Below are 26,784 nucleotides of genomic sequence, written 5' to 3' on the forward strand. Positions count from 1 at the left end.
CTACCTGAGCTTGGTGTATGGAAAGGCGATAAAACCAGGGTTCATAAATTAGCCCGCTTGCTTCATAAAGGTTTCAACTGATTTCCGTACAGCACTGTTTTATTAAAATGAAGTTATTTTAGTTAAAATAGTTTTAGTTAAATTAACTGAAGTGATAATCTCGTCACTTCATGGCTCCGAGGTTTCCATATTGGCAGTGCAAGACGAGACTTGGGGAGATACCGGCATTTCAATATTAACTCTAGGGGTCAGTCCAAGGGAAGACACAGGTTTTGCAAGACTTACATGCCAGCATAGTATTATGTGAGGCAAGTCTAGAGGAGAAGTGCTCATTCCAATTCTACCCCTTAAGGTCAGAACTATTTAAGATACTGGTTGTACAAAACATATATACCAGAGCAGGAATGTACTAGATGATATCATTTCAATGCAGGGAAGCCTCACTCATTTCAATAAGACCCCCAGAGGTCACTAGTAGCAAAGGTGCTATTCTATCCAAACTGAGAAGCTAGGTCAGATGTAGGGGAAGTGTCCTCTTTCCGATAATGATAGGGCAGGTTTAGCTAAGGTGCAGTGATTTAAACGATGAACCCACAGATTAGCACAGTGTGTGAGGGTCCCATACCTAATGTATAATCCTTGAAATGCTGACACTTCAGATTTGCTTTTCAATTGTACAATGTCCTACCTGGTCAACCTCACCAGTTCTGGTAATCCTACACCCATTTGTTTTAAACTCCAGAGCTCTTCAAAATGATTATCCCATATGATGCTGTACATGGCCATAGGCAGAGCTAAAGCATTTTCAGGTAGCTTTTCGGCCAAAACCAAAGAGTTGTTTTGAAGAAAAACTAAAATAACACCACCGATGAGGTTGGGCAAGGCAGATTCTCCGTTAATTTAAGTAAAGAGCATGGTAAAGTTGTCACCTACGTAAAGTTGATGGGAGCATCCTAATCATTAAACATTAATAATATTGGGCACCACTGGCGGTGTCCTTTTCCTTCAACTTTTGCCAGTAATGCTATGGAAAATATTACACTGCAGCACATTTCTTAAACTTGACTTTGCCTCAGGCTCTCAAATCTGCTCCAGGTTGGCATGCAACACCACTAGGCACTAGTGAACCATTGCTGCTTCGTGTCCTGTAGTTTCCCACTAGTAGCGCTCCAGGTATTTGAACCGTTGTTATTCTGGCAAGAAATTAATGAGTAACGCTTTAAGATAAACGTACACATCTGCCATAGAAGACGGGATATTTTCCTCCACCCACTTCAAATCTTCATCCTGCACATATAGGAGGAAACAAAACAATCTTCTGTTAGAAGGGACACTCCGATTTCACGGATGCAAACAAAGGGTTAAGTGACAACAAAAAGAGAAAAGAGAATCCCCTCCAACTATCGGTAGTATTTGGGAAACAGCTGTGTTTGTGCACTCTTGGCAACTTAGAATAAGAATATAAATGTTTATGCCCTTTGCTGCAAATGTACAGTACCTGCCTTGATGATCAGACTTGTTAGTGTAAGTACCAAAAACAAAAAATAACATTTGATGTGCAGACACGATATGGAGTTCACATATATTACTCTCTATTCACATTATAATTCATTAGAACCCTTATAGAGCTTACACAAAAAATCTAAGAAATTTGCATCTCTAGACTATTTCATTTGGTGTAGACTTGGAGATGCTAAAAAACAATAAAAGTTCATCATCTTGGTCATGCTCCTTGGAGGCAGATACTTCAAACAGCAGGAATCTGCACCAGAGCTTCCAACCGAGCACTTTATGGGAAGAGATGTGGTCCAGTGGCTCGAGCTGCTTCCTTTAGACCCGAGGACACAGGTTTGAATCCTCGCCTCAGCGCTAGACCCAATGTTGTGCGATTCTGGTCTAATCCCAATCTCTCTGTGCCTGCCTAGATGTGTGTAAAATGTATTTGTGTGACCCCACTACCTACGACTTTCTCCCTTATGGAATGTACAGCACTTCACTGCGTCAAAGCTAGGTTTGTGCTATATAAATACATATATACATACATAGTGGGTTTCCCACTTCCCAAGTCTCATACTATCCATTACTATTATGGCCTTGGCCATGCTAACAACTAGACCTCTCAGCTTCCCATTCAAGACCAACGCTGATGCCACACTGCATTTGTGTGATCACTCATGAGGTTTTCCTCACAGCTTTTTTCCCCCCAAAGTTTTCTTAAAAGCCTCTTACCACACTTCTGGCTTTCAGGATCCCATTGGGCTCATTCTTCGATCCCCTCATCTTCATCCCCTCAGCTGTGAAAGACAGAAAAGTTACTTGCCTGTGTCTACTCCATTCTTATCCATAACTAAGCCATTTACCAAAACATGCAATCACTGTGACAGCAGGTCGGAGGGGAAACAGGCTTTAGAACGTGGGCATTACAAAGCAATGCCTTTACCACACATCCTTTACGATGAAATGGTAAGTATATACAAGGTAGGTGTGCGTGTGGAAAAAACAAAAGTTACAGGGAGGTTATTGTTAGGAAATAGAATTTAAAAAACCTCAGAAATTCACAAAAAAATCATAGGTTAAAGGGACATTAATTTATTATTCACTTATTTGGTTGCTGGGTCTGGTGGCTCAGTGGACCAATGCGTCCACTGCAGGGGCCTATGTTCGACCTTATGGTCAAAAGTTTAAATCCCAGTGGGTCCACTCAGCCTTTCATCTATCTGAGGTCAATGAAATGAGTACCATTGTGTTGGGTAACATTAAACGTCTGTTTTTCAGCGCCAAGATACCCAAGGGTGAATGTGCGCTTTGCAAATACATGTTATGTTATTTGCTATTTCATTTTTTCTGGGTTTTCCAGTCCCAGGGGTCCGCAAATGGAGCCACAGGACTCCAACGGCCCTCTGCAAGCCGCCCTATGGGGTCATAGCAGTCTGCATTTTTTATTTTATCTATGTGGAACCCACACGTGGCCCACAGAACATTATTCTTTTTTGAAACCACGGGGGAGCCCCATGGCCCTTCTGCTAATGTAGGCGCAGGCATTGTCATGTTTATATTTTTTATTTCAAAGTTGGGTGACCCCGTTGCCCACCCAGGGCACCACACAGGAGGTCCCTCTTTGGGGGCTCTAGGGGGGAGGGCCCATGGCACCCGCAACCCTGCCAGCTCCCAAGCATTCACCCATCGCAGGTGCAGTGGGATCCCGGATTGCTCCCAACCCGCAGGAGCGGTTTTTACTCTGCTAGCAGGGTGGGAGCAATCGACAGTATTATCCCTGCCAACAGATGCAGGCTGGGAAAAAAGTTCTGTTTTCCCACCAGGCAAATAAAGGGTGTTTTTAGGGTGGGGGGGTCAGGGGGCTAAAGAAATTGGGTGATTGGGTGTGTTTAAAGGTAGGCAAGGGCATATGGTGATAAGGGTGTTTTTAGGGTTTCCTATCTTTTTTGTTCTTGTTGGTAAACAGGGCATCTCTCTTAACGGTGGCCACTTTTCTTTGTGTATCATTGAGATTGCTTGATATTATATTCTCTCTATACCATCCTGTGTTTCATAAGTTCAAGATTAAGGGCACATTCACTCTCTTCGGTACAATTTCTCCTAACATGCAACATCTCATCAAAAGGAATAGCTTTGATGGTGTTGGAGGTTTGTGCACTGCTTGGTAACAGGGTGCTATTACAAGCTGTAGGTTTATGAAATAACCTGCTCTGAATCTTGTCAAAAATGTAAAATGTAACATCAAGAAAGTTCTTTTTTGTTTTGTCATAATTCATAGTAAGTTTCACATTCCAGTTGTTCTCCTTGAGGAAGTCAAAATCTCTTTCCGTCTGTGTTACAGAGCCTTTCCAAATCAGTATAACATCTCTATAGCGACCCCAAAATTGGACATGTTCGGTCCATCCCCTAAAACATGAAATTTGATGGGATTGAGATGTTTACTAAAAGAGTGATGCATGAATTACATGATTAGGAAGACAAGACTAGATCCCAACCCTCAAATACCATCAAAGCTATTCCTTTTGGTGAGATGTTGCGTATTAGGAGGAATTGCAGGAAGAGAATGAATGTGCACGTAATCTTGAACTTATGAAACACAGGATGGCACAGAGAGGATATAATATCAATCACCTCAATGATACTCAAAGGAAGGTGACCACCTTTATGAGAGATGCCCTGTTGACCAGCAAGAACATAAAAAGATAGGAGATATGGTCATCTATCTTCTAACTTATCTAGTCATCAGCTATGGCGAATACTGAATAAACATTGGACACTCTTAGCAGGTGTTTTGGGTTTGGAGACTGCTGTAAAGAGCAAACCAATGATTACATACAGAAGAGATCACACTAAAAAAGACATTGTCAGTCCTAGTTACATGCCCCCATGTCAGAATTGAAGCACCCTAAATTAGTTACCACAGCAACCTAACGTTTTTTCACGTGTACTACTTGTACTATGTGTCAGTTAGTTGTTAACAAAACCAAAATAACAACATAGAACTACAATATTAATACTTTTATCAACTGTAGGACAACATTTGTTGCATATGCCATTATTTGTTCTTGTAGTAGAGTATACATAGGAAGTACCGCCAGAGAACATAGATTTATAATAGTGGCACATGTTAGGGCAAGCCGCAATAGAGATACTACCTACCCTTTGACTTCCCATGTATGCGATAGAGAAAAGGAACGTCCCTTTAAATTTCATGGGATTGATGTTGTGACAGCTGATGCTCGTGGTGGGGATTGAGAACGTTCCCTTAGAAAATGTGAAGCAAAATAGATATTCGGTTTACGAATGGCCAAACTTGGTTTGAATAAGGAACATGAATTCCATAATTTCCTATGAGCTTCCTTTATTTTTGTTTTCAGTTTCTCTTCAGATGTATGACATCTTACCTGCATATTCTGGTTGAAGAAAATTCAGAACGACAAACTGATCCAGATATACAATTTGTCATTTTTATGAATTTGTTGTCTGTCCTTCCTGTGGGTAATTTTTATGCTCTTTGCCCGTTGTAGTCTGTTTTACCTTACAAGAGAATCAGCACAACTTGCAACGTCAAGTTGGTCACTGTCTGCTCAAATTCTAATCACACTTACCTATCCTGGGAGTGCCGTTATGTTGATTACACCTTGATTGTTCTGGTTTGCTTTTTTCATAAGATAACTTGCCATTTCAAGATGGTTGTCGTTTGTTGAAGCTGTTTACATACTTTCTTCCTTGTTAACACTTAGATTAAGGTGCAATATATTCTTAGAGTACGATTAGCCATCTGTTGGAGGTATATAGGAGTATATGTATCTGTTGTTTTGTTTATTGCATGCACGTCTACTACTTCGTACTGTTTTTGGTTGGCCGCTAGTTGGCTAAGCTTTAGACATATTTTAGACAATATGACTAATGTTGCATGGCAGAGATACTCGCTGTTTATACAAGAAACTAGTGAAACGTGCCACTTTAAGATGGCTGCCATTCACCTGGAGACTTGCATGAATATTAAGCTCTGCAAATGTGTTCTTTGGGCGAAACATTTCTGTTTCGTACCGTCTCAAGTTGGCCACTACTCATGTAAGCTGTAGTCACACTAAATACAGTATGGCTATTGGTTTGTGTTAGAGATACTCGCTGTACATATAGAAAACTAGTGTTATTAGACATTCTAAGATGGCCGCCAATCATCTAAGTAACATGCCTACTCATCCTGTGGATACTAAGATTAGTCTATATTATATGTTTGAAGCCTGACACTTTATATAAGGTGAATTGTTTGTAATATTGACTGCTTTTTAATGATTAATTGCTATGAAAGAATGTTTCTAAACACCCAGAGCCATATAACTTTAGTGATTTGATTAAATGTTGTGTCCTTACAAGATGGCCACTGTTCGTTTTGGAGTCCGAAACAGTCTTTCGAGGTGCAGGTGGAATGTCTTAATGTAACTGACAGTGGATATTTAAATTGCGTCCAGAAACGACAAACGTCTTGTTTGTGGTGCATATCTTGGAGAAGCTGAGACAGTTGACTGGAATTTGACAGCGGGTAAGAGGCTAAAACGTTGACATTTAATTTAGAACATTCCAACTTAATCATGGTTTTCTTATGTACTTTGTTGTGAATATAACAGCCATGTGGGTAAAGCTCCTGTCATCACTCCGCTGCCACCCTCCCGTTCTCAGCACCATGAAACCGCTTGGTGTAAGTGCGATCTACAAATAATTTTAACATGACATAACATGGGTTAAACTTGATGCACTTCGGCTCTTTCAACTCGTCAATTCAATAGTACTGCATTTTGAATGGCATATGTAAAGTAAAGAGTAGGAGCTGGTGTGCTTTATTTAGTATGGGAATAATGTATGTTTAAGTACACACCTGGTTGGTGCTTCGGGCTGGGGTGGTTGTACTCTGTAAATATCACAGACACTCTGGTTCCTGTGTCTCCGTATTCAAAGAGAGACAGTGTGATACTGAGTCATTATTGTTTTCTATCGAGTGCAGCATGATTGATAGTACATGTAATTGTGACAGTATGAGCGGTTCTGCACTCAAAAACATACCTGACCGATATTGAGGTTCAGGTGCGCTTTTTTTCCTCATTTGGGCCTAGATGTATCAAGATTCCATTTTGCGAATCTTAATTAGCGATTTTTAGCGAATCGCTATTTAGAATTCGCAAAATGGAATGCAAGTAAAAAAACGCTTTTTTTTTAGCAATTCCTTATTAATTTTTATTTGCGAATTCGCATTTTGCGAATTCGCAAATAAGGAATAATTTCCCATGCATTCCTATGGGCCAGGAGGCCCATAGGAATGATTGTGAAGTAATTCTCAAATTGCGAATTCGCAATTTGCTAATCGCAATTTGAGAATTATTTCAAGGGTGCTGGGTGTCTCATGGACACCCTGCTGCACCCCTGAAACTTACATGTGTGTGCATATGGCACACATACATGCCCTATGGGCATGTGTATGTGTGTCACATGCCACCTTCAAAATTGTCATATTTTGGTTTTTGAAAGGATATCGCAAATTAACACGAACCTCAAATTGGTGTTAATTTGCGATTCCTTAACCTGAATTCGCAATGTAAAAAAGTTTCATACATGGCATTTAAGGAATCGCAAAATTGCAATTCCTTAAATGCTTAAGCAAAATAAGGAATTGCAATTTTTTGCGATTCCTTATTTTGCTAATTTCTCATACATCCCAAAAGATGCAAAATGTCAGTTTGCGATTCGTTAAGGCCGACGCAAAAGGCTTGATACATCTAGGCCTAAAACTTTAACAACTTTGAGCCCTGTGCTGTTTGTGACAGGCCAGGCGCAAATTCTGCTTGGGTGGCAATTCCGTAACTATTACAGGAATTTGTGCTCCTGTGCTTTTGTATTTAGAGGCACCCAATGTGCCATTCAATTAATATATTATCTAATGTTGGATGATTAACGTTTCCAAGTAATGATGCAGTGTGGGCTTCTCTGCATTGCAAAATACACACGACCGATAGTGCAGTTAGGGCGCGTTTTCCTTTAAGATTGTATAAATTCTGTATGCTGCATCATCTCACATGATATATAGATAAGAGTGTATCCACCTCACCATTCTACTGGCAATGAAAGTTATGCCCGATATTGTTGAGATAGACCTTTCGTGTTTTGGTATACAATAACTTTGAATATACCAGTTTCACATGGAAAGCATAATACATGTTCTAAATTGAATTTTCTGCTATCTAAACAATACAGCGAGTGCGAAACATTTGTTTATTGTTGTTTTTTCATAGAGACTCGAGATTTTAGTGTTTTCTTACGTTATTTCGTTTCTGGAAACTCTGGCTGGAATTTTAGACCAAAACCCAAATGCTACATGGTAAGCCGTTTTCTCCTCTCTACTGAATCACTTGGTTTCTCTTGTTTGGGACACTCTACTATTGTGCACATTTTTTATGCATATATTTACTCGTCTTGTCCTTTCCTAGTACGTGAGTGGTTCTAATTGAAAAGTAATATAAATTAAAATCTGTCCAACTAAAATACGAGTTAAGCTGGTATTTTTGTGTTCAAGGAATATACGTTGAAGGGATTTGAAACCAACTCTGCACCAGATATTAGCTTATGGTTACCAACATACTTCTAAACTTTGTGATAAGCAAAATATACTAACTGATCGTCTACTGGGTGCCTTTAATCTTAGCTCTATACTTTCTAAGGTTTGTTTCTCTGTTGTAGTAGCAGGGTGCCAAATGTAGGGACTGGTATCGTTTGTCAGTGGTAGCCTGGGGCTCCTCTTACCATGGTTCTGTAAACTTGGCCAAGTACAACCCCTTTCGGCACTTGACTCTCAGGGTAGGAATTGTGAGTTGTTACAGGCTTCTCAGGGAGGTACCGAGGTGCCTGACTTCAGCACTCATCAATTAACCACAAACATAAAACAATAAATGTCCAGCCCAGAGCATCTTGTCGAAGAAAGTACTTTTAATCACACAGTTGTACTAAATACACTATACAATACAATGTGTTACACACTTTAGTGTCCCTGGGTGCGATATGTCTTGTGCTACTACACTCACCTCGCACCCTCGCCACTAATCTTTTGACGGGTGGCTCCCTATCTGCTGGTTTGACCCTACTCTGGGAGATCAGTATATAGCAAGGATCAAGCACAGCTGCAGACTTTTATTGCTCAAAGCCAAATGCACACTCTGTATTCAGTTTTATTGCCTATGGGACTACCACAACCTATAATTGTAAATAAAGATCTGCTTGACACTTCCAAGGAACCACAGGAATTCCCTTTTAGCAACACAAAGACATTTCAATCTCCTATAGAAACATATCATAGTTTCCTCACCACTGAATGGAACTGCTGTTTTAAAGAAGTGACCTTTCTTTAAAAGTACTAAAAGACTGACGAATCTGGAAAGTCTTGAGAAAGCCCTAGGCTGCGTGCCTTGATGGGGCTAAACATGTGCTGGATGAAAAACTAAACTTGAAACTGATAACTAATAATTATTATTAAATGTTTTTACAAAATTCAACTTTGCTTTACTAAATTGAGCCTCCTACTAATATGATACTTAATGTCCAACGCACCTCCTGGTCATCAATACATATATAGTTGCATGATAATTCTGGTTAATCCGTTGTCCAGTAAGAGGCTATCTATGACTTTGTCAAGCACAGAATTCTACTTCACATGAGTGACCCAATACCCATAGTTGCATAATCCACGTATCTTGTAGAGGTTTCTTAACTTAGTTTCATAAACCACAACCCTTTAGAGGTGGTGATGTGGGCATGTTTTGGAGTCTCAGGACCTGGATGCCTCACAATCATTAAGTCTATCATGAATTTCTCTCTTCACCGGCACATTTTCAATGAAAATGTGACAACATCTGTCCAACAGCCCAAAGTGGAGCAAGCAACAGGCAACAATCCAAAGAACATCTATGCCTGAATAGGAAAATCAGGATTTTGGAATGGTCGAGACAAATGTCTGACAGTATCCCGACTGAGGGGATTTTAAACGAAAGAACATTAAAAGCTGTAGTTTCTTTTTCACATCACAGTACAACACCTTCGGCGTTGCTGTTACTGCTACACACGGTGGGTCAGTGGTAGTATTATTTACAGGTAACCTAGCTCATGTTTTACTCCAAGCTTGTTCGTTGAGTCACACACACACACAACTAAATTTGAGCTATTGGTTGCAGGTAGGGTGCACCAGCACTAATCTTTGGGGATCAGCCCTTAATTTTCTTCAACAAATTTTGACCCAGAGCAAGTGAGAAGAACAAAAAGGAGGAAAGGAGGTGGCAATGGGACAAAGTTAAAAAAGCAGGAATGTAAAAGAACCTGAATGATTGAGCTAAAGGGGCAGGGAGTGCCGGGAGGTGGTAGAAAGAGACACAAAATGGAATCAAGACTATGCAGCCTTTGTACTCAGCACCTCTGGCATTCAGCTGCAGTTTACTGAGCAAAACAATGGGCCTGGGCACTTATTCTTACACCCCCACTCCCGGTAGCTAAAAGCTTTCTCTTTGGCCTACCAGTGCCACCAAATAAATGTAGCACTGGTTCCAACCATTACTCAAAATCAGCCTGAATCTTGTGGCACTAGCTTTTACTTAGGGTGATTCCAGGTCACAATGATGCAGTTTCAGGTAACCACTTCAATTCACACAGTGCAAATTGACAGACAGTAAAGACTAAGGAACAGATGTCCTAAACTTTTTGATTGCACAAAAAAAACATTTTGAGATGTATGAAACCCAAACTGCAATTCGGTAACACGTCACAATCACAATTAGGGTGGCAACCAAATACCAATTCATTATTCGGAAGAGGAGTGTTTGGGGCACCCTTTCCACATACCGAATTAGACTGAAGTATTAATTTTTTGCAAACCAATTTTGGTAGCAAAACATTAATACTTTACCAACTACAAACCCCTTTCCCTTTATGAATGTTAAAAAATGGACCACTGACCTGCCTTAAAAAAAACACACAAAAAAACAAAAAACACTTTCGTTTTTAAGTGGCCTGCATTTAATAAAACAAACAAAAAAATATTCATTTATTAAAAAGCAATCACAGACATGGCGGTCTGCTGATCCCAGAAGGCCAACATCCTAGTGATCGCTGAGATTCATAGTGGGTTTCAATTTGCGACCTACCTCATTAATATTCAGGGGGTAGGTCGATTTGCGACCTACTACGAATAAGTAATTTGTGAACCAACTTATTAGTACACAGGTCAGTTTTCAAACTACCACACTGGTTTCATAAATACTGGAAGCAAATTGCAGTATTTGCGACCAGTTTTATGTACATCTGGACCTTAGCTGCTACTAAACTGAACTTATCCTATGAGGGAGCCTATAGATAAAATACAATGGCTTCAAACTGTAAATCAATCCAACCAATTTATACAGACAGTCCCCCATAATTCCTTCGTCCTTCAAGATGCTACAAGCTATAGGAGGTCATCTATCCTCAGAGTCACATAAATAAGGTGTTTCAAAGTTCACATTTGCCTCAAAGATCAGTTGTTTAGGCTAATCACGAGAACCCCTGGGCTAACCACAGGATCCGGAATAGCGTGCTACTCGCCGTAAAGTGATTCAACACCTTGTCAGGGATTGTACGAGCTATATAAATACAAATACAATTTATTCTCGTTCTGTTGACACAAGCCAGTATTTTTCTATTTTTTGTAATAGAAGGGTATCTTACGTTAGGGCCAAGTCCAGCACACAACTGTGTACTTACCAATGCCTTCATTTGCCATTTGTTCCTCATCCTCCTCTTCTTCGCTTCCCTCATCGATGAGCGGCACAAAAGCATACCTATGATTAATTCAAAGTCCAGACAACTTTGTTATTGCACTATATGTTCTACAGGCCAAAACAAATCTAGTAAAAATGTGCTGAAAAGGGAGGGGGTGGGGATTATGGAGGTGGGAAAAAGGAAAACATGGGCTGGAGTACACCAGTTTAACCAAAGTGAATATCTGAACTTGAACAACTGCATAAACATTACTGAAGTTAAAGACCTACAAGACTCTCCTAACAGAAAACATTGCAATTGCCATTCAGTATTTCATTTAAAAAAAAATATGCCCCACGCATTCCGCAAGCACCTTACATTAATGTAATATATGCCTTGAGTAGTTAGTTCTTGCATTCACTAGAGAGAAGTAAGACAACATTTAAACTGTGTCATGATCATCATGGTAAGGCAGATTTATGAGCGGTATGAGAAGGCATGCAAGATATCAAGTTGCAAGATAGCAAGTCAATATCAAAGTAAACTTTTGGTGGGACAGCATCTGTTATTCTCCGCACACTGTTCTCTCAGTGTAGCTATACAGAACATGTAGTGCTACTATGAGGAATTAGAGGTTAAGAATTAAAGGATGTTTCACTCTTCATGCTTTAGTCAAGCTAAGATTATATCTTTGGGGAAGTTCCTTAAGCTTCTTCAAAAGCAATCCGTATTGCAATCCTTTTACAATGTGGAAAGTGGTCATATTCACAGAAGCAATCCAGCTCTCTGGCGAAGGAGCACTATTTACAGATTATAAGCCATTAATAAAAAAGAAAAAGAAAAACTGTGACCATCTTCTAAGAACATATGAGCATCCCTCTGATCATCTACTTGTTAAGGAGTGATGCCAGTTCATAACAAGGGAGGGATACAAGGGTCACCTTTTTTGGCCTTTCCTTCAGAATTCAAAGGTCGTATGGAACTGATTGCCCAACCTGATGTCCTTACTTAAAACCAGCAACAGAAAAAAATTACCAGATTCAAATGAGTGACAAAGCCACAAGAGGGGAAAATGTGCTATGCAAATAGCGTCAACAAAATAAGACATACAATTGTTCTAGGGCAGACAACATACCGGCTGCAATTTGGAAAAAATCTTCAGCAACTACTTTCCTCACTAGGTGTTTTATGTTTTTAAATAAACACTTTAAAATCAAGAAACAAGACTTTTGGATGTGAAGTTGAGAATTTTACCCTTCTACAAGAAAATGGCTTAAATAAATCATTTCATAGCAATGGCCTGCCTTGCACCATTCGATGGGTGTCCACAATTGCAAAGAGAGGTATGCTTTGGCCTGAACCAATAGTATATCTTTCTATTGACCCTCATCTAGTGACCACTGGATTGCCAGAAACTCTTGAAAGGGCCTCATGTGCAACCATGCCAAACGGACTATTACAATGCAAGATGTCATCATGCCAAAGAGGTGCACGAATGTGCGCACAGGAATTGGACAGTTTGGCTGAAAAAAGGCAGCAGTAGTTGTAAGCTCTCCGCCCTTTGTTGGTATTTGCCATGGAAGTAACGATTTGAGTATGGCACCTAGGAAATGGCTGCACCTGGGAGGGTAGAAAAGATTTTGTGATGTTTATGGTGAATCCCAGTGTTTGAAATAGGAAGAATGTTGGGTGTGTGCGCACTAGGCATTGCATTTTGCTGCAGCTCTTGGTCAACCAATCGTCACAGTATGGGAATACGTTAATCCCCTGGCTGCAATGGTGTCCTATGACGACTGCTAAGCACTTTGTGAATATCCTTGGGGCTGTGGTCACCCCAAAAGGTAGTACTTTGAATTGGTAATGATGGCCACAAAACACAAGTGCAGGTACTTTTAATGTGGTGTGTGTGTGTGTGTGTGAAATAGACGTCTTTGGACCAAACTAGTCCCCCTTCTGCGGCAGGGAGACTATGAAGTCTCCCTGCCGCAGAAGGGGGATGAATTCTTGCAGACTGGTCATTTTGAAATGACCTGACAGGATGTATTGGTTGGGTGGCCTGAGTTCAAAAACTGGCCTGAGGTATCTTTCCTTCATGGGGATGAGGAACTACAGGGAGTATACCCCTGTACCCAGGTGTAGTGGAGTACTGGTTGTATGGTACCTTTTGTAGGAGTGAGCACGCGTCTTTCTGGAGAAGGTGGAGAATGTTCAGTAGTGAGTTTATGAGTGTGAGGTGGGTTGTTGGGAGGGAATATGGAGTTTGAGGCAGTAACCTTGCTCTATAATGCCTATCACCCACTTATCTGAAGGGATTGGTTACCATTGGTGCAGGAATGGCTTGGTCTTCCTCCAACGGATGACTTATGGTTGGAGGAGTAATTATGAGCTGTCACTGTTTAACTGGAGTAGGCCCCTTGACGACGCCTCCCCTGCCTCAACCCCTGTGGTTTCCTCTGTATGTTCATTTATTGTACCCTCTGCCAGATTGATGCTGGTGAGTGTTGAGGTTGTTTTGATAAGACTGGCTTTGGCTAGGGGACATAGGCCCTGGGCTGGGGCCTGTGAGAGGACCCACAGGAAATGGTGCCTTTTAGGGCAACCATCGACTTTGTAGTCTCACTGTCCTTTATTATTTTCTCCCGCAGCTCATCAACATATGATCTGAAGAGGTGTTCTCCGTCAAACTGCAGGCTGATGAAATGTTGCTGCACCTCAGGCTTAAAACCGGAGATATGGAGCCAGGCATGGCAGGGCGAGATAATGCCTGTATTAACACCCCTCTAGGCTGTGTCGGCAGCGTCCTATGCACAGCAGATATGTGCACTGATAATTATCTCGCCTTCCGAAACAATTTCCTACCCTCGTTTACGGCATTGCTCATGCAGATGTTTGACAAGACACTCCATGTCTGTGCCCTAGCATAACATGACAGGAGTTCACCACAGTTAGCAATTCGCCAGTAAGTAGCTGCTCCTACTGCAATCCTTTTGCCCGCTGAATCTATTTTTTTAACTCTCCTTGTATGGAGGAGGAGCATCGCCTGTCATCTGGGCAGAGGCACTCTTATGGGCAGTATGGACCAGCAGGGAGATCAGAGGAACCGGTCTCTTGATGTATGTGGGATCACTGGATAGTGGTTTGACTTTTGTTTTCCACCGGCAGGGTGGCTAGAACAGGGCATTTAACGTTTTTTGGGGTGGATTTTATCATACCCTTAAGCATTGAGAAGAACTACACAGATCTCTCAGACTTCAAGACAGTTTCCAACAGGATGTCCTTCTCATGTGGATTGGTCGTAAGGTTCAAATAGTCCAAAGATTCTGCCCTGTGGTGAAGTTGAATAAGATGACCTTGGTGAGGCATTTGAGAGGAGAACCGGTGGAGTAGCTAGTAAGGTAGGTATGGGAGGTACAGCTGGTAGAGGTATAGAATTGGTGGCACTGTCCCTGTGTTTTTTAAGAGAAGTCTTGTGTGTGGAAGACTGGGCGCAGTCTGTTTTGGGAAAGCTAGCTTTCTTTCTGGTGGTGGAGGAACAAGTGTGGACATTTTTCTTGTGAGGTGCTGTTGACGTGCATTCCGCTCCTGCTATTGCTCATGGATGGGGGTCCTTAGTGTCATCCTCGGAGGTCAATGATGGATGCCTGCATGGCTCAGTGTCTTTCTGGCCTTCAGCATGATGCAAGTTTGGCGACAAATCAGATTTAGGAGCGGAGTGAAGCATCAACATTAATGGTGTCCAGGGTACAGATGGGTGTTTCGGAGCCAATGATTTCGGAGCAGAGGGAGCAGTGGTCGAAGTGGGAGGGCTCGGAACCGATGTGCCATTGGCCTTGAGGTAGCAAATTTTTGTAGGAGTCAGTGTCGGAGCCTGAGTCTGGGTGTGGCTGGGCTTGATGGGAGGCATGGTACTGTGAGAAGTTGGCCTGATATATAGTGTTTACTATTCTAGTGATCACTCTGTATCATTCCAAACAACCCTTATTGATGATTGGTTGTAAGTCAACCTTACCGACCAGCTATCCTAGTAGCGTGGACAAGAGCAGTCTTTAGGCTAAACTCTAGAGGGCGTGTTAAGCCAGCTGTTTTACCATCACATATACCCCTTGAACACCAAGTGAAAGGACACCACACAAGTTGTTATAAAAATAAAGGATATTTATTAATAACAAGACTACCCTGAACTCTTTATGAGTCAGGGAGCTAAGCACAATACAAAACTCTTAAGAAAATACTGTAAGTTGCACAAATAACACAAATGCCCGAGGGGCACGAAACACCATATACTCTAAAAGTGGAATGTGAAATACTAGCAGGTAAGTAACACGATACAGAGGCTTCAGGACCGCTAGGACTACCTTACTGAACCCTCAGGTTAGGAGCAGGAGGCCTAGGGAACCCGGGTGCAGAGTGTGAACTCTTACGCGGGATGCGGGACAAAGTCTATGGATGCTAGTAATTCTAAAGTTACTGTTTCCGGACGAATCCGACTAGGTAGACTAAAAACGAAAAAGGATCTGGACACTAGGATAGTGAACCTGTGCTGGAGCACCGAAATGCTCGGGTTACCTAGCCCAGGGGCTGCAGCTGCATAGGGTTCAAATGACGTCGGGAATCCTCGTTGTAGTCTATGGAGCCTGAAAGAAGATGTTGCTGGCAGGCGACCAGTGATGATGTTCGGTGTGATCCAAGGCTGGATCAGTGAAGGAGACGACCTGAAAGCAGAGGGGACTCAGTTCTTAATCACTAGCCAGTGATTGTGTGGGCACCAGGATGGCACCGGATGAAGGCACCGCGATCAGGTGAGTGGGTGACGCTGGACTCTGCAGCCACACGGGCCAGGAGGCGTTGTCGGCGTCCAGGCTGGAGGTGCGAGCTGTCCCACGATGGTGTCTGCTGTCGGCGATCCTGGATCCAGGATTGGAGCAACAAGCCTTGGCAAAGGCAAGCCCACGCGGTTGAATCAAAATGGCGTCTGGAGTGGACCAGGAGGGTCCAGGGCACTTCTCGTTGAACAAGGAGCAAGGGCCAGTCTAGAGGACCTAGACCAGAGCTGAAAAAGTCGTGGTACGTCGTCAGCCGACGGGCAAGTGACCGGACAACGTGGCAAGCAGCAAGGAAGCAGAAGGGCCCCACGCAGATCTCGTGGAGGCTGGGGGGCTGGACTTCGGTGCTGGAGCTGCTCAGGGTTGGGGCTTCTCAAACCCCAGTGCACTCACTCGAGGATCCCTCGGTGGTCGTGCTGGTTAAGCGTCGTGCAGGTCTTGAAGATAGCCGGTCCCACGGGTCTCGTCGCACCCACGAATCTCAGCTGGGCTGATGATGCAGGTAGAGGTCAGAGATGGCAGGGAATCCGGGTCTCGTCGAGCTGGTCAGTCTTGATCCGGAGGATGGACGTGCAGCAAACCGCAAGCGCTTAGATGGTGCCTGCTGGTGCAGGGTGGCTACTCCTTAGCCACAAGGGAGGGTCTACAGAGAATGACAAGAGTTCCTTTCGTGGAAAGTAGTTCAAGTTTCAAGATTATCTAATTTGGGAAGGGTGCCCGCTCCTACCTTTATTCTAAGAAAAGGGGCTGGCACGCGACTAGGTCCTGCCCATGGGTGGGACCAGGAGGGGGGTGGTTACACCCCTCTCCTTTGTCCGGTCTCTCCCCTGCTCAGGGGCTGGTGTGCCCCTGGAACTGGTTTGAGCCGGCATATGCACAGTGAGCACCGGGGTGCCACTTGCAGTCACCTTCCTCTCAGCCCTGCCTACCTGGGATACACAAAATCCTGTCTGGGATGGTGCTGGCACCGCCCCTGACAGGAAACCCTTTGTCCAGGCCTCCCTCGCTGGAAGGACTCCCAGCAGCAGGAGGTCAGACTCGTGTCTCAGTGGCAGCATCCATTTTGTGGAGCTGAGGCTGTGTTTAACTTTAACCAGGGTTACAGCTACCAACATGTCTTCTCCCTCTAGAGGGGTGGAAGGCTACCCCCGTCGCCAGAACTGGCGAGGGGGTAGTATTCCAAAGCGTATGACACCTTACAGGACATGTTTAGATAATGTCAGACCAAAGTTACCATAACCGCGAGGATTATAAGGCACTTAAAAGTATATGGTCTGACGCTATCATGGGAACGGCTAAGGGATAGATCCCGAAGGCCGCAGACAGGCTCAGCTCACGCCAGAGCACCATCTCACACGATTCCAAGCACTCTGCCTTCAGGATTGTTAAGGCCTGCCATAGGAGTGACTGATAGGAGATCTGTGTGCCCATTTTAGGTTTAGATATAGGTATACTATATCTAAAGCAAAGGGTGATTACACCACCTTGCGCCAGCTGTCAAGCAGCCAGTTGTGTCTGTTTTGGATGGCCATCCAGGGGTGGCATAATACATGCTGCAGCCCCTGGTAGGCCCTGTGTGCACCTATGCCCTGGGTACCTAAGGTACACTGTACAGGGGCTGATAAGGTGACTCAGTATCCAATTATGTATGTACCTAGGGTACATGGAATCCATTTTACAGAGAGAGCAGTGGGCCTGGGGTCCTGAATAGCAGGGCCCTAGGTCAACTAAGTCGAAAAACCAGCAAAACACCAGGCAAAAAGTTGGGGGCAACCATAGTCAGATATCCACCTTCCTACAGGTACCCTCAGTTGTTTCAGTGGACCTTCCGCAGTTTGATCTTTGAGCCGGCTAAGACATCGAAGCCCTCCTGCCTTGGGAGAGGTGCTCCACCTTGGCAGGGGGAGCAGTTTTGTGTCTCTTTTGTTTTGTACTCACGGTTCTCTGAGTTGCTTTTGTCCAAGCGCCAGCCTTTGAAGGCCCAGGAAATCTCATGGTTGTCACTGAATCCCCTGGGATGCAGACTAGCAGGTCTTTACGCAATGGTGATCCCTGAAGGTTCAGTCTCTTGCTCTTCATGGTCAACAAATTTCCAAGATATGTCTGGGGTCCCTGAGATAGACTCTCATTTGCATGGTGCATGCCACCTACGTACCCTTTGATAGCAAAGTGTCTTCTTCTATCTGAATGCTTGGCACGCTGAGTAGGTTGTGTCATCATTGTCGAGCGACAGACAGACTGCAGACCTGATGGTGCTTGGTCCACAGGTATTTAGAGTGGTATAGAGGGCAATATTGGAACAGTGATCGTTCCATTACCCTGGTTCATTCTCGGACGGGGCATAACCTGGAGAAGAGCCTATGGTGCCTGATGGGGGCTAGGACATGACAGTGCTCAACATAGACCACGAAATGGGGTCTGATCTGTATTGCCGTTGGAATAATATGTAAACTAATTATTCACAAATAAGCACTGAAAGGGTTTGATGAACACATAAAGGCCTTGCTTAAACTCGGACCCTGGACTCAAAAAACCCTGAGATACACAGCAGCATATCAATTCAAATGATGGCGAACGCATCCTGGTGAGCTGATCCCAGTGGCAGGGAATTGGACTATAGCTTGGTCATGGGCCCTGCCAATGAGTGGAGTATGGGCCAGCTGAGGGAGACCGGTGGCATAGTCTAGCTGGAGTAAAGTGGCATGAGGACTCACGTCTGTGGCAATGGGGTGGACCCTCCACTAACGCATTTAAAGCGAGGGGTGAGGTCGAATAAAAATTTGACTCATTGGTGGTTGAATCTCCTCAGAGGTGACCACCGCAAGATCAACAAAAGAATAGTTAAGGTAGAACAGACCTACAGCCAATATCCCTACACCCATGACAAACAACTAAAGGACCATACTTAGAGTTTTTTTGTTATTTTCTTTTATTGGTTTCTATTGTATTTATTACATAAAACAACTCGCTTTCAGCAGTCCCCATTTACAGAACCAATATTGTATATCGTCTACATTCCACAGCTACATGCCTAGTGTACAGAGTTCACATTCACAGGGTATCATTCCCACCCCCCCGAAACTTTATCCATATAGTCTTTTTCCTCAAATAGTCCTCCATTGGTCTCTAAATTGTTTTAGGATGAGATGACTGTGGAAGTTCTTCAGCATACAGTTCCAGATTGGTTTTGCAATATCCCATGTCCCTCAAACATTGCTCAAATGTAGGTGCCGTTCTTTTCCCTCAATGCATTGCGACTCAGCGCTTAGCTAGTAGTAATGCTATGGCCACAAACTTGCGCCCCCCATTTTAATTTCTGAACCAAGCCCAACAGGCAAAGATGTGGAGTGCAAAGCCACATTTCTAATGTGATGGCCCGCAGAGCCCTCACAACTTCACACCAAAGTCCTGAACTCGCCGACATGCCCATGCCAGATGCCCAAAGTCTGTTTCCCTTTCCCCAAATTGCAAACAATTGTCATGATCTCATAGCCCGTATTTAGAAGGTCTCGCAGGTGTATAGTACATTTGCTGTATATAGTTGAAGTGTATTATACGTAGGTTACAGTTAGATGTGAGGATCCATGTCAAAGTACAACTGTATCCCAAATTCTCCAGTGTTAGTTGAAGGTCTAAAGAAACTTTACATCTTTCCATTGCTTTTTAGGTGTCTGGTGCCTTTCCTCAAAGGGCTGTATTGTATAGTTTTGTAACCAGATGACATTGCATAGGGTTGGTAAGCAGCATCTGTAGGGCATTTAATATAGGGTATTCACCTGTGAACGTTGGATATAATTCTTGTATTGCCGTCTTGAGTCGATAATATATAAATGTAAAGAGTGGTATTTTGTTTTGTATATATTGCAGGTCATCTAATGTCAAAAATGTGCCCCCTGGGTATATATTACCCATATTCTCTAGTCTTGCTATGTGCAGCACTGCCAGTGCTCTGGGTTCCTGCGTGATCGGCAGTGCCGGATGATGACCTATGGGGAGTGCTGGAGCATACAGCAGCAGTTTGTCCGCTCTCGCACCTAAGGCTTTCCATGCCGAGGTCGTACAATGAACAGTACTTGTCTCGGAGCATGGTATGTCCATGCACCTATGTGGTGACAGATACCAGAGATGGATAGGATGCGCAAACTGCGCTAATGCGCATAAATAGTATAACTACAAGTCAGGTGCGCCATAACCTCCTTGTTTGTAGGTCATAGTCATCACATCACAACAATGCAGGGCAGTTTCCCGGCTAACGCTATTTTATTTAGCAATCTACGAAGAGTACGAAACAGTGTTTTGGTAACACTATAGGTATGCTAGTGAATAAGTACTGAAACTGCAGCAGTATTATCATTTTCATGATAGCTATCCTGTTCGACAGGGAAAGTGGCATTTATCCATCTTGTCACCTGTATCTACAGTTTCTCTATTGCTACGCTGTAATTTTCCCTGAAAATTACCATTTGGTGCTGTGCGGATACCCCCTACCTGGCCCTTTGGTGTTTTGTTATCAACCAGTGACTCGCTGCATCTAAGGAAACCCTCAGCGCCTCGCCGGACCCGCTTCGCGGGTCTCGCAGCGCTCTTACTTCCTGAAGCTGCTGGCCGTGTGGGAGCATTTCTTTGAGGAACGCGGGCAGGTGACAGCGTCGGCGGGGCTGCGAGCACACAGGCAGGGACTCCAGTGTCCAGGAGTCCCTGCGCGCCCGATCTACCACACCTGGGCTGCTCTCCCCGCTGGCCACGCCCCCGCCAACGGACTGAAATACAGGCTTTCTCTTCAGGCCACCGGGACCATTTGGTGCTGTGCGGATACCCCCTACCTGGCCCTTTGGTGTTTTGTTATCAACCAGTGACTCGCTGCATCTAAGGAAACCCTCAGCGCCTCGCCGGACCCGCTTCGCGGGTCCCGCAGCGCTCTTACTTCCTGAAGCTGCTGGCCGTGTGGGAGCATTTCTTTGAGGAACGCGGGCAGGTGACAGCGTCGGCGGGGCTGCGAGCACACAGGCAGGGACTCCAGTGACCAGGGGTCCCTGCGCGCCCGATCTACCACACCTGGGCTCCTCTCCCCGCTGGCCACGCCCCCCCGCCAACGGACTGAAATACAGGCTTTCTCTTCAAGCCACCGGGACCATTTGGTGCTGTGTGGATACCCCCTACCTGGCCCTTTGGTGTTTTGTTATCAACCAGTGACTCGCTGCATCTAAGGAAACCCGCAGCGCTCTTACTTCCTGAAGCTGCTGGCCGTGTGGGAGCATTTCTTTGAGGAACGCGGGCAGGTGACAGCGTCGGCGGGGCTGCGAGCACACAGGCAGGGACTCCAGTGTCCAGGAGTCCCTGCGCGCCCGATCTACCACACCTGGGCTGCTCTCCCCGCTGGCCACGCCTCCCCGCCTATCAGCCTATGAGCCTGCAGTACCTGTGTTTAAAGGCGACCAGTGGTACCGCTCCGCAGGAGCGCGCCGGGAGAAGCCCGGGACAAGGGCGGGACCGTCTGTGGCCGAGGGAGGCCGGGCTGGGCGAGCCCTCTTTCACCGACCCCAACAGGTTATTCTGTATCAAGGAAAGGGCTGTGACAGATAAGTGCCAATCTACAAGCTTTGTAAAAGGGTTGCCGCCTATAAGGATGTCTGTATCTCCCAGCAGTACTATTCCGACGACCCTACCGGGCGAGCCCGGGACTGCAGTCATTGGACCTCTAGACAAATATTTTAACCGGCCCACCGTAGACATTGACAAAGAGATAACGCTGGCAGAGAGGCGTGCTGAGCGTAGATTATCTATTGAACTTCTTAAAAATTGGTAACGCCTTTATCATCTTTAATTCTGCCTGTTGTAGCAGAAATACGTTCCAATGTCCTCACTAACGAAGAGAATCAGGGGATTGCGGCAGAATCAACATCTTCTAGTGTGAGTCATATTGATTCTACAATATGTACATCAGAAACAAGTGCCCCGGTTTCTCTGTCTCAACACAAACCAGGTTCAAAAAGAACAAGCATTTGCAATGCAATAGGTCTCGCATTAGAAAAGTTTGAGCTATTGGTATTGTAAATGACAAATTTTGTATTTATGTGTTGGTTTTGAAAATAGCGAAATTAATAGCTTTGTCATTTATAATGCTAATAGGTATAGCTTTCGCAAATGTGACACCTATAGCATTTGTAATGCAATATGTGTTTTATTTACGTGACTTACATGTATTGATATTACAAATAAATGGCTTTTATTTATTTTTTAATAATTAATACTTAAATAAAAGTTATTGTAATTTATAATGGCAATAGCTTAAAGTTTTGTAAATAACTTTTGTGAAGATTATGTTCAGTGTATTTTATTGTGATGAAAATCCAAGAATAGATGTGAAATATTAACATTTTTTTGTGACATTTATAAAAAAGCTTGAAACATTGAGAGAACATATTTGAACTAGTTGTGGAATGGTTGCACAGATTGATGCTGTGGTGGCGCGGAGTGATGTTGTGGTGCCCCTGAGTGATGCTGTGGTGGTGCGGAGTGATATTGTGGTGATGTGATATATAGAGTGAGGGCGATAGATAGATAGAGAAAGGGCGATAGAGTGGGGGCGATGGATAGAATGGGGGCGATAGATAAATAGAGTGAGGGTGATAGATAGATAGATTGATAGAGTGAGGGCGATAGATAGATATAATTATGTGGCACTGAGTGGTATTGTGTGGAGTGTGTGTGTTGCATTCAGTAAAGTGTAATTATGGGGCGTGAAATTATGTAGCACTGAGTGGTATTTGGAGTGTATGTTGCATTGAGTGCAGTGTAATTATGTGGCGTGTAATTATGTGGCACTGAGTTGTATTTGGAGTGTATGTTGCATTGAGTGCAGTGTAATTATGTGGCGTGTAACTATGTTGCACTGAGTGGCATTTGGAGTGTATTGTTGCATCGAGTGCAGTGTAATTATGTGGCGTGTAATTATGTGGCACTGAGTGATATTTGGAGTGTATGTTGCATTGCGTGCAGTGTAATTATGTGCCATGTAATTATGTGGCACTGAGTGGTATTTGGAGTGTATGTTGCATTGAGTGCAGTGTAATTATGTGGCGTGTAATTATGTGGCACTGAGTGGTATTTGGAGTGTATGTAGCATTGAGTGCAGTGTATTTATGTGGCATGTAATTATGTGGCACTGAGTTGTATTTGAAGTGTATGTTGCATTGAGTGCAGTGTAATTATGTGGCGTGTAACTGTGTGGCACTGAGTGGTATTTGGAGTGTATTGTTGCATTGAGTGCAGCGTAATTATGCGGCGTGTAATTATGTGGCACTGAGTGATATTTGGAGTGTATGTTGCATTGCGTGCAGTGTAATTATGTGGCGTGTAATTATGTGGCACTGAGTGGTATTTGGAGTGTATGTTGCATTGAGTGCAGTGTAATTATGTGGCGTGTAATTATGTGGCACTGAGTGGTATTTGGAGTGTATTGTTGCATTGAGTGCAGTGTAATTATGTGGCGTGTAATTATGTGGCACTGAGTGATATTTGGAGTGTATGTTGCATTGCGTGCAGTGTAATTATGTGCCGTGTAATTATGTGGCACTGAGTGGTATTTGGAGTGTATGTTGCATTGAGTGCAGTGTAATTATGTGGCGTGTAATTATGTTGCACTGAGTGGTATTTGGAGTGTATGTAGCATTGAGTGCAGTGTATTTATGTGGCGTGTAATTATGTGGCACTGAGTTGTATTTGGAGTGTATGTTGCATTGAGTGCAGTGTAATTATGTGGCGTGTAACTGTGTGGCACTGAGTGGTATTTGGAGTGTATTGTTGCATTGAGTGCAGCGTAATTATGCGGCGTGTAATTATGTGGCACTGAGTGATATTTGGAGTGTATGTTGCATTGCGTGCAGTGTAATTATGTGGCGTGTAATTATGTGGCACTGAGTGGTATTTGGATTGTATGTTGCATTGAGTGCAGTGTAATTATGTGGCGTGTAATTATGTGGCACTGAGTGGTATTTGGAGTGTATTGTTGCATTGAGTGCAGTGTAAATATGTGGTGTGTAATTATGTGGCACTGAGTGATATTTGGAGTATATGTTGCATTGCGTGCAGTGTAATTATGTGCCGTGTAATTATGTGGCACTGAGTGGTATTTGGAGTGTATGTTGCATTGAGTGCAGTGCAATTATGTGGCGTGTAATTATGTTGCACTGAGTGGTATTTGGAGTGTATGTAGCATTGAGTGCAGTGTATTTATGTGGCGTGTAATTATGTGGCACTGAGTTGTATTTGGAGTGTATGTTGCATTGAGTGCAGTGTAATTATGTAGCATATAATTATGTGGCACTGAGTGGTATTGTCTGGAGTGTATGTTGTATTTAGTAGAGTGTAATTATGTGACGGGTAATTATGTGGCACTGAGTGGTATTTGGAGTGTATGTTGCATTTAGTGCAGTGTAATTATGTGGCATTGAGTGGTATTTGGAGTGTATGTAGCATTGAGTGCAGTGTAATTATGTGGCACTGAGTGGTATTTTGAGTGTATGTTGCATTGCGTGCAGTGTAATTATGTGGCGTGTAATTATGTGGCACTGAGTGGTATTTGGAGTGTATGTTGCATTGAGTGCAGTGTAATTATGTGGCACTGAGTGGTATTTGGAGTGTATGTTGCATTGCGTGCAGTGTAATTATGTGGCGTGTAATTATGTGGCACTGAGTGGTATTTGGAGTGTATGTTGCATTGAGTGCAGTGTAATTATGTGGCACTGAGTGGTATTTGGAGTGTATTGTTGCATTGAGTGCAGTGTAATTATGTGGTGTGTAATTATGTGGCACTGAGTGATATTTGGAGTGTATGTTGCATTGCGTGCAGTGTAATTATGTGGCGTGTAATTATGTGCAATGAGTAGTATTTGGAGTGTATGTTGCATTGAGCGCAGTGTAATTATGTAGCATATAATTATGTGGCACTGAGTGGTATTGTCTGGAGTGTATGTTATATTTAGTAGAGTGTAATTATGTGGCGTGTAATTATGTGGCACTGAGTGGTATTTGGAGTGTATGTTGCATTTAGTGCAGTGTAATTATGTGGCGTTGAGTGGTATTTGGAGTGTATGCTGTAGTGTTTCAGAGTGATGCTGTGGTGTTTCAGAGTGATGCTGTGGTGTTTCAGAGTGATGCTGTGGTGTTTCAGAGTGATGCTGTCATTACCTTAATGGTCTGTCCGACAGACCATGAAAGCAAAATCTGCAGTGCACGGGGGTCTGTACATGCGATATGATATTTATGTATTTTTATCCTGAGGGGCATTTTGTAATTGTATTATGATGGGTGGTAGACACAATGTGGTCTGTGGATATAAACGATCAGGCACCATCCCTGCACATCCTCCCAGGCTGGCAGCCCCCACAGAGATAAGCCCAGCAAAAACATTAATTAACAATTGTGGACTGGCAGTCTATGCTGAGTGCTACAGAATAATTACTACGATTGGGTGTTGTCAGCGGGTGAAGAATGGTAGATACAGGAGGGTGGGACCAGTGAAAGGATGGATGTTGTTAGTGAATACAGTCTATGGGTATCAAAGATTATCGATATGTCCTGCCTACTCACCCAGGCCAGAAGTCTGTAGAGCATCCCCTTAATGTTGACTGTGGTTAATAGTTTGTTTTCAATGGGTGCAGGATACAGGATGACTCATGACATTAGTGATGAATGGAGGATGCCATCTTTGGATGCTGGGTGATGTAAGTAAGTGTTTTGGTGTCTCCAAGTGATGTGATTAGGTATGCTATGGTTAGTGAGTGCCAGGTAAAGGGTTCAATCTGTAAGATGCAGGATGCTGTGAGAAGGTACTGGTGGTCTATGAAGGTGATGGGGAATAGGAAGGGACGGTTGTTTATCGAGACGAACAACAATGCAGGATGATGATGCATTATCTCTGATGGCATAGAGTACAGTAACTCAATCAATGATTGCTGCCCTTAAGTGAAGTGTATGAGGTGCAGTTTGGTCAGTGCGCCCTGATACACGGCGATGCCGGTTTGGTGTTGTATTCTGTTGCCAGTGATTGATGCCTGCTGCATTGTGTGGTCTGTGGGGGCTGGATACAGGGTGCTGTCAATGATGATACAGCAAGTAGTTTCTGTGAGTCGAAAGTGGGAATGGGCAATGTCTGGAGTGTTGGGTAGCAAATGGAGCGAGGACAGTAGTTTCTCGATAGAGGGTGACTGTGTAGTGGGCAGTTGGTGCTGGGAGCGAGAAGCTCTGAGGCAGGATGCGTTGGATGCTGGAAGTTGTCAGTGACTGACGCCTGTATCTAAAATGTGAAGCAAAGTTTGCGAGCAGGATGGTGGATGACACTTGCGAGGTTGTGCTGGCTTTGGCAGCTGGGCGAAGTCCGTGGGTTTGTTTGTAATAGTTGGTGACACATGTTTTTTGGTGGGTGGAAGCTAAAGGCTGGTGTTGCCAGGGTCGGACCTCAGTAGAAAGGGAGGGGTTCAGCGCACTCACCCGGGCTGGTAGCCCCCGCAGGAGCCCCCGTGGGCTGACCGTGGCCCGCACTGTCTCTTCCTCGCCCTCCACCAGCTCTATGGCGGTCCGCAGGCTGCGTTGCTTGCTAGAGCGCCGGTGCTTCCAGCACAGATAGCCCAGCAGGCCGCTTAGGACCACAACCAGGCTGATGTTGTAGTAGCCAGCCATGTAGACGAGT

General features: G+C 43.9%; 1 protein-coding gene across 4 annotated transcripts in view; it reads right to left on the minus strand.

The window, feature by feature from the left end:
• The window catches only part of LOC144782007 (transmembrane protein 87A-like), a 416,501-nt gene that overhangs the window by 2,820 nt on the left and 386,897 nt on the right, over positions 1-26,784 (minus strand). For all 4 annotated transcript variants that reach the window (XM_078661114.1, XM_078661113.1, XM_078661112.1 and 1 more), the window contains 3 exons: positions 11,275-11,351; positions 2,230-2,294; positions 1,235-1,287 (listed from right to left, as the gene is read on the minus strand). In XM_078661114.1, the coding sequence (XP_078517240.1) occupies positions 1,235-1,287; positions 2,230-2,294; positions 11,275-11,351 (195 nt within the window). The remainder of the gene's footprint in view (positions 1-1,234; positions 1,288-2,229; positions 2,295-11,274; positions 11,352-26,784) is intronic.

The sequence above is a fragment of the Lissotriton helveticus genome, chromosome 9, assembly GCF_964261635.1.
Source record: "Lissotriton helveticus chromosome 9, aLisHel1.1, whole genome shotgun sequence".
In the NCBI taxonomy this organism is placed as follows: Eukaryota; Metazoa; Chordata; class Amphibia; order Caudata; family Salamandridae; genus Lissotriton; species Lissotriton helveticus.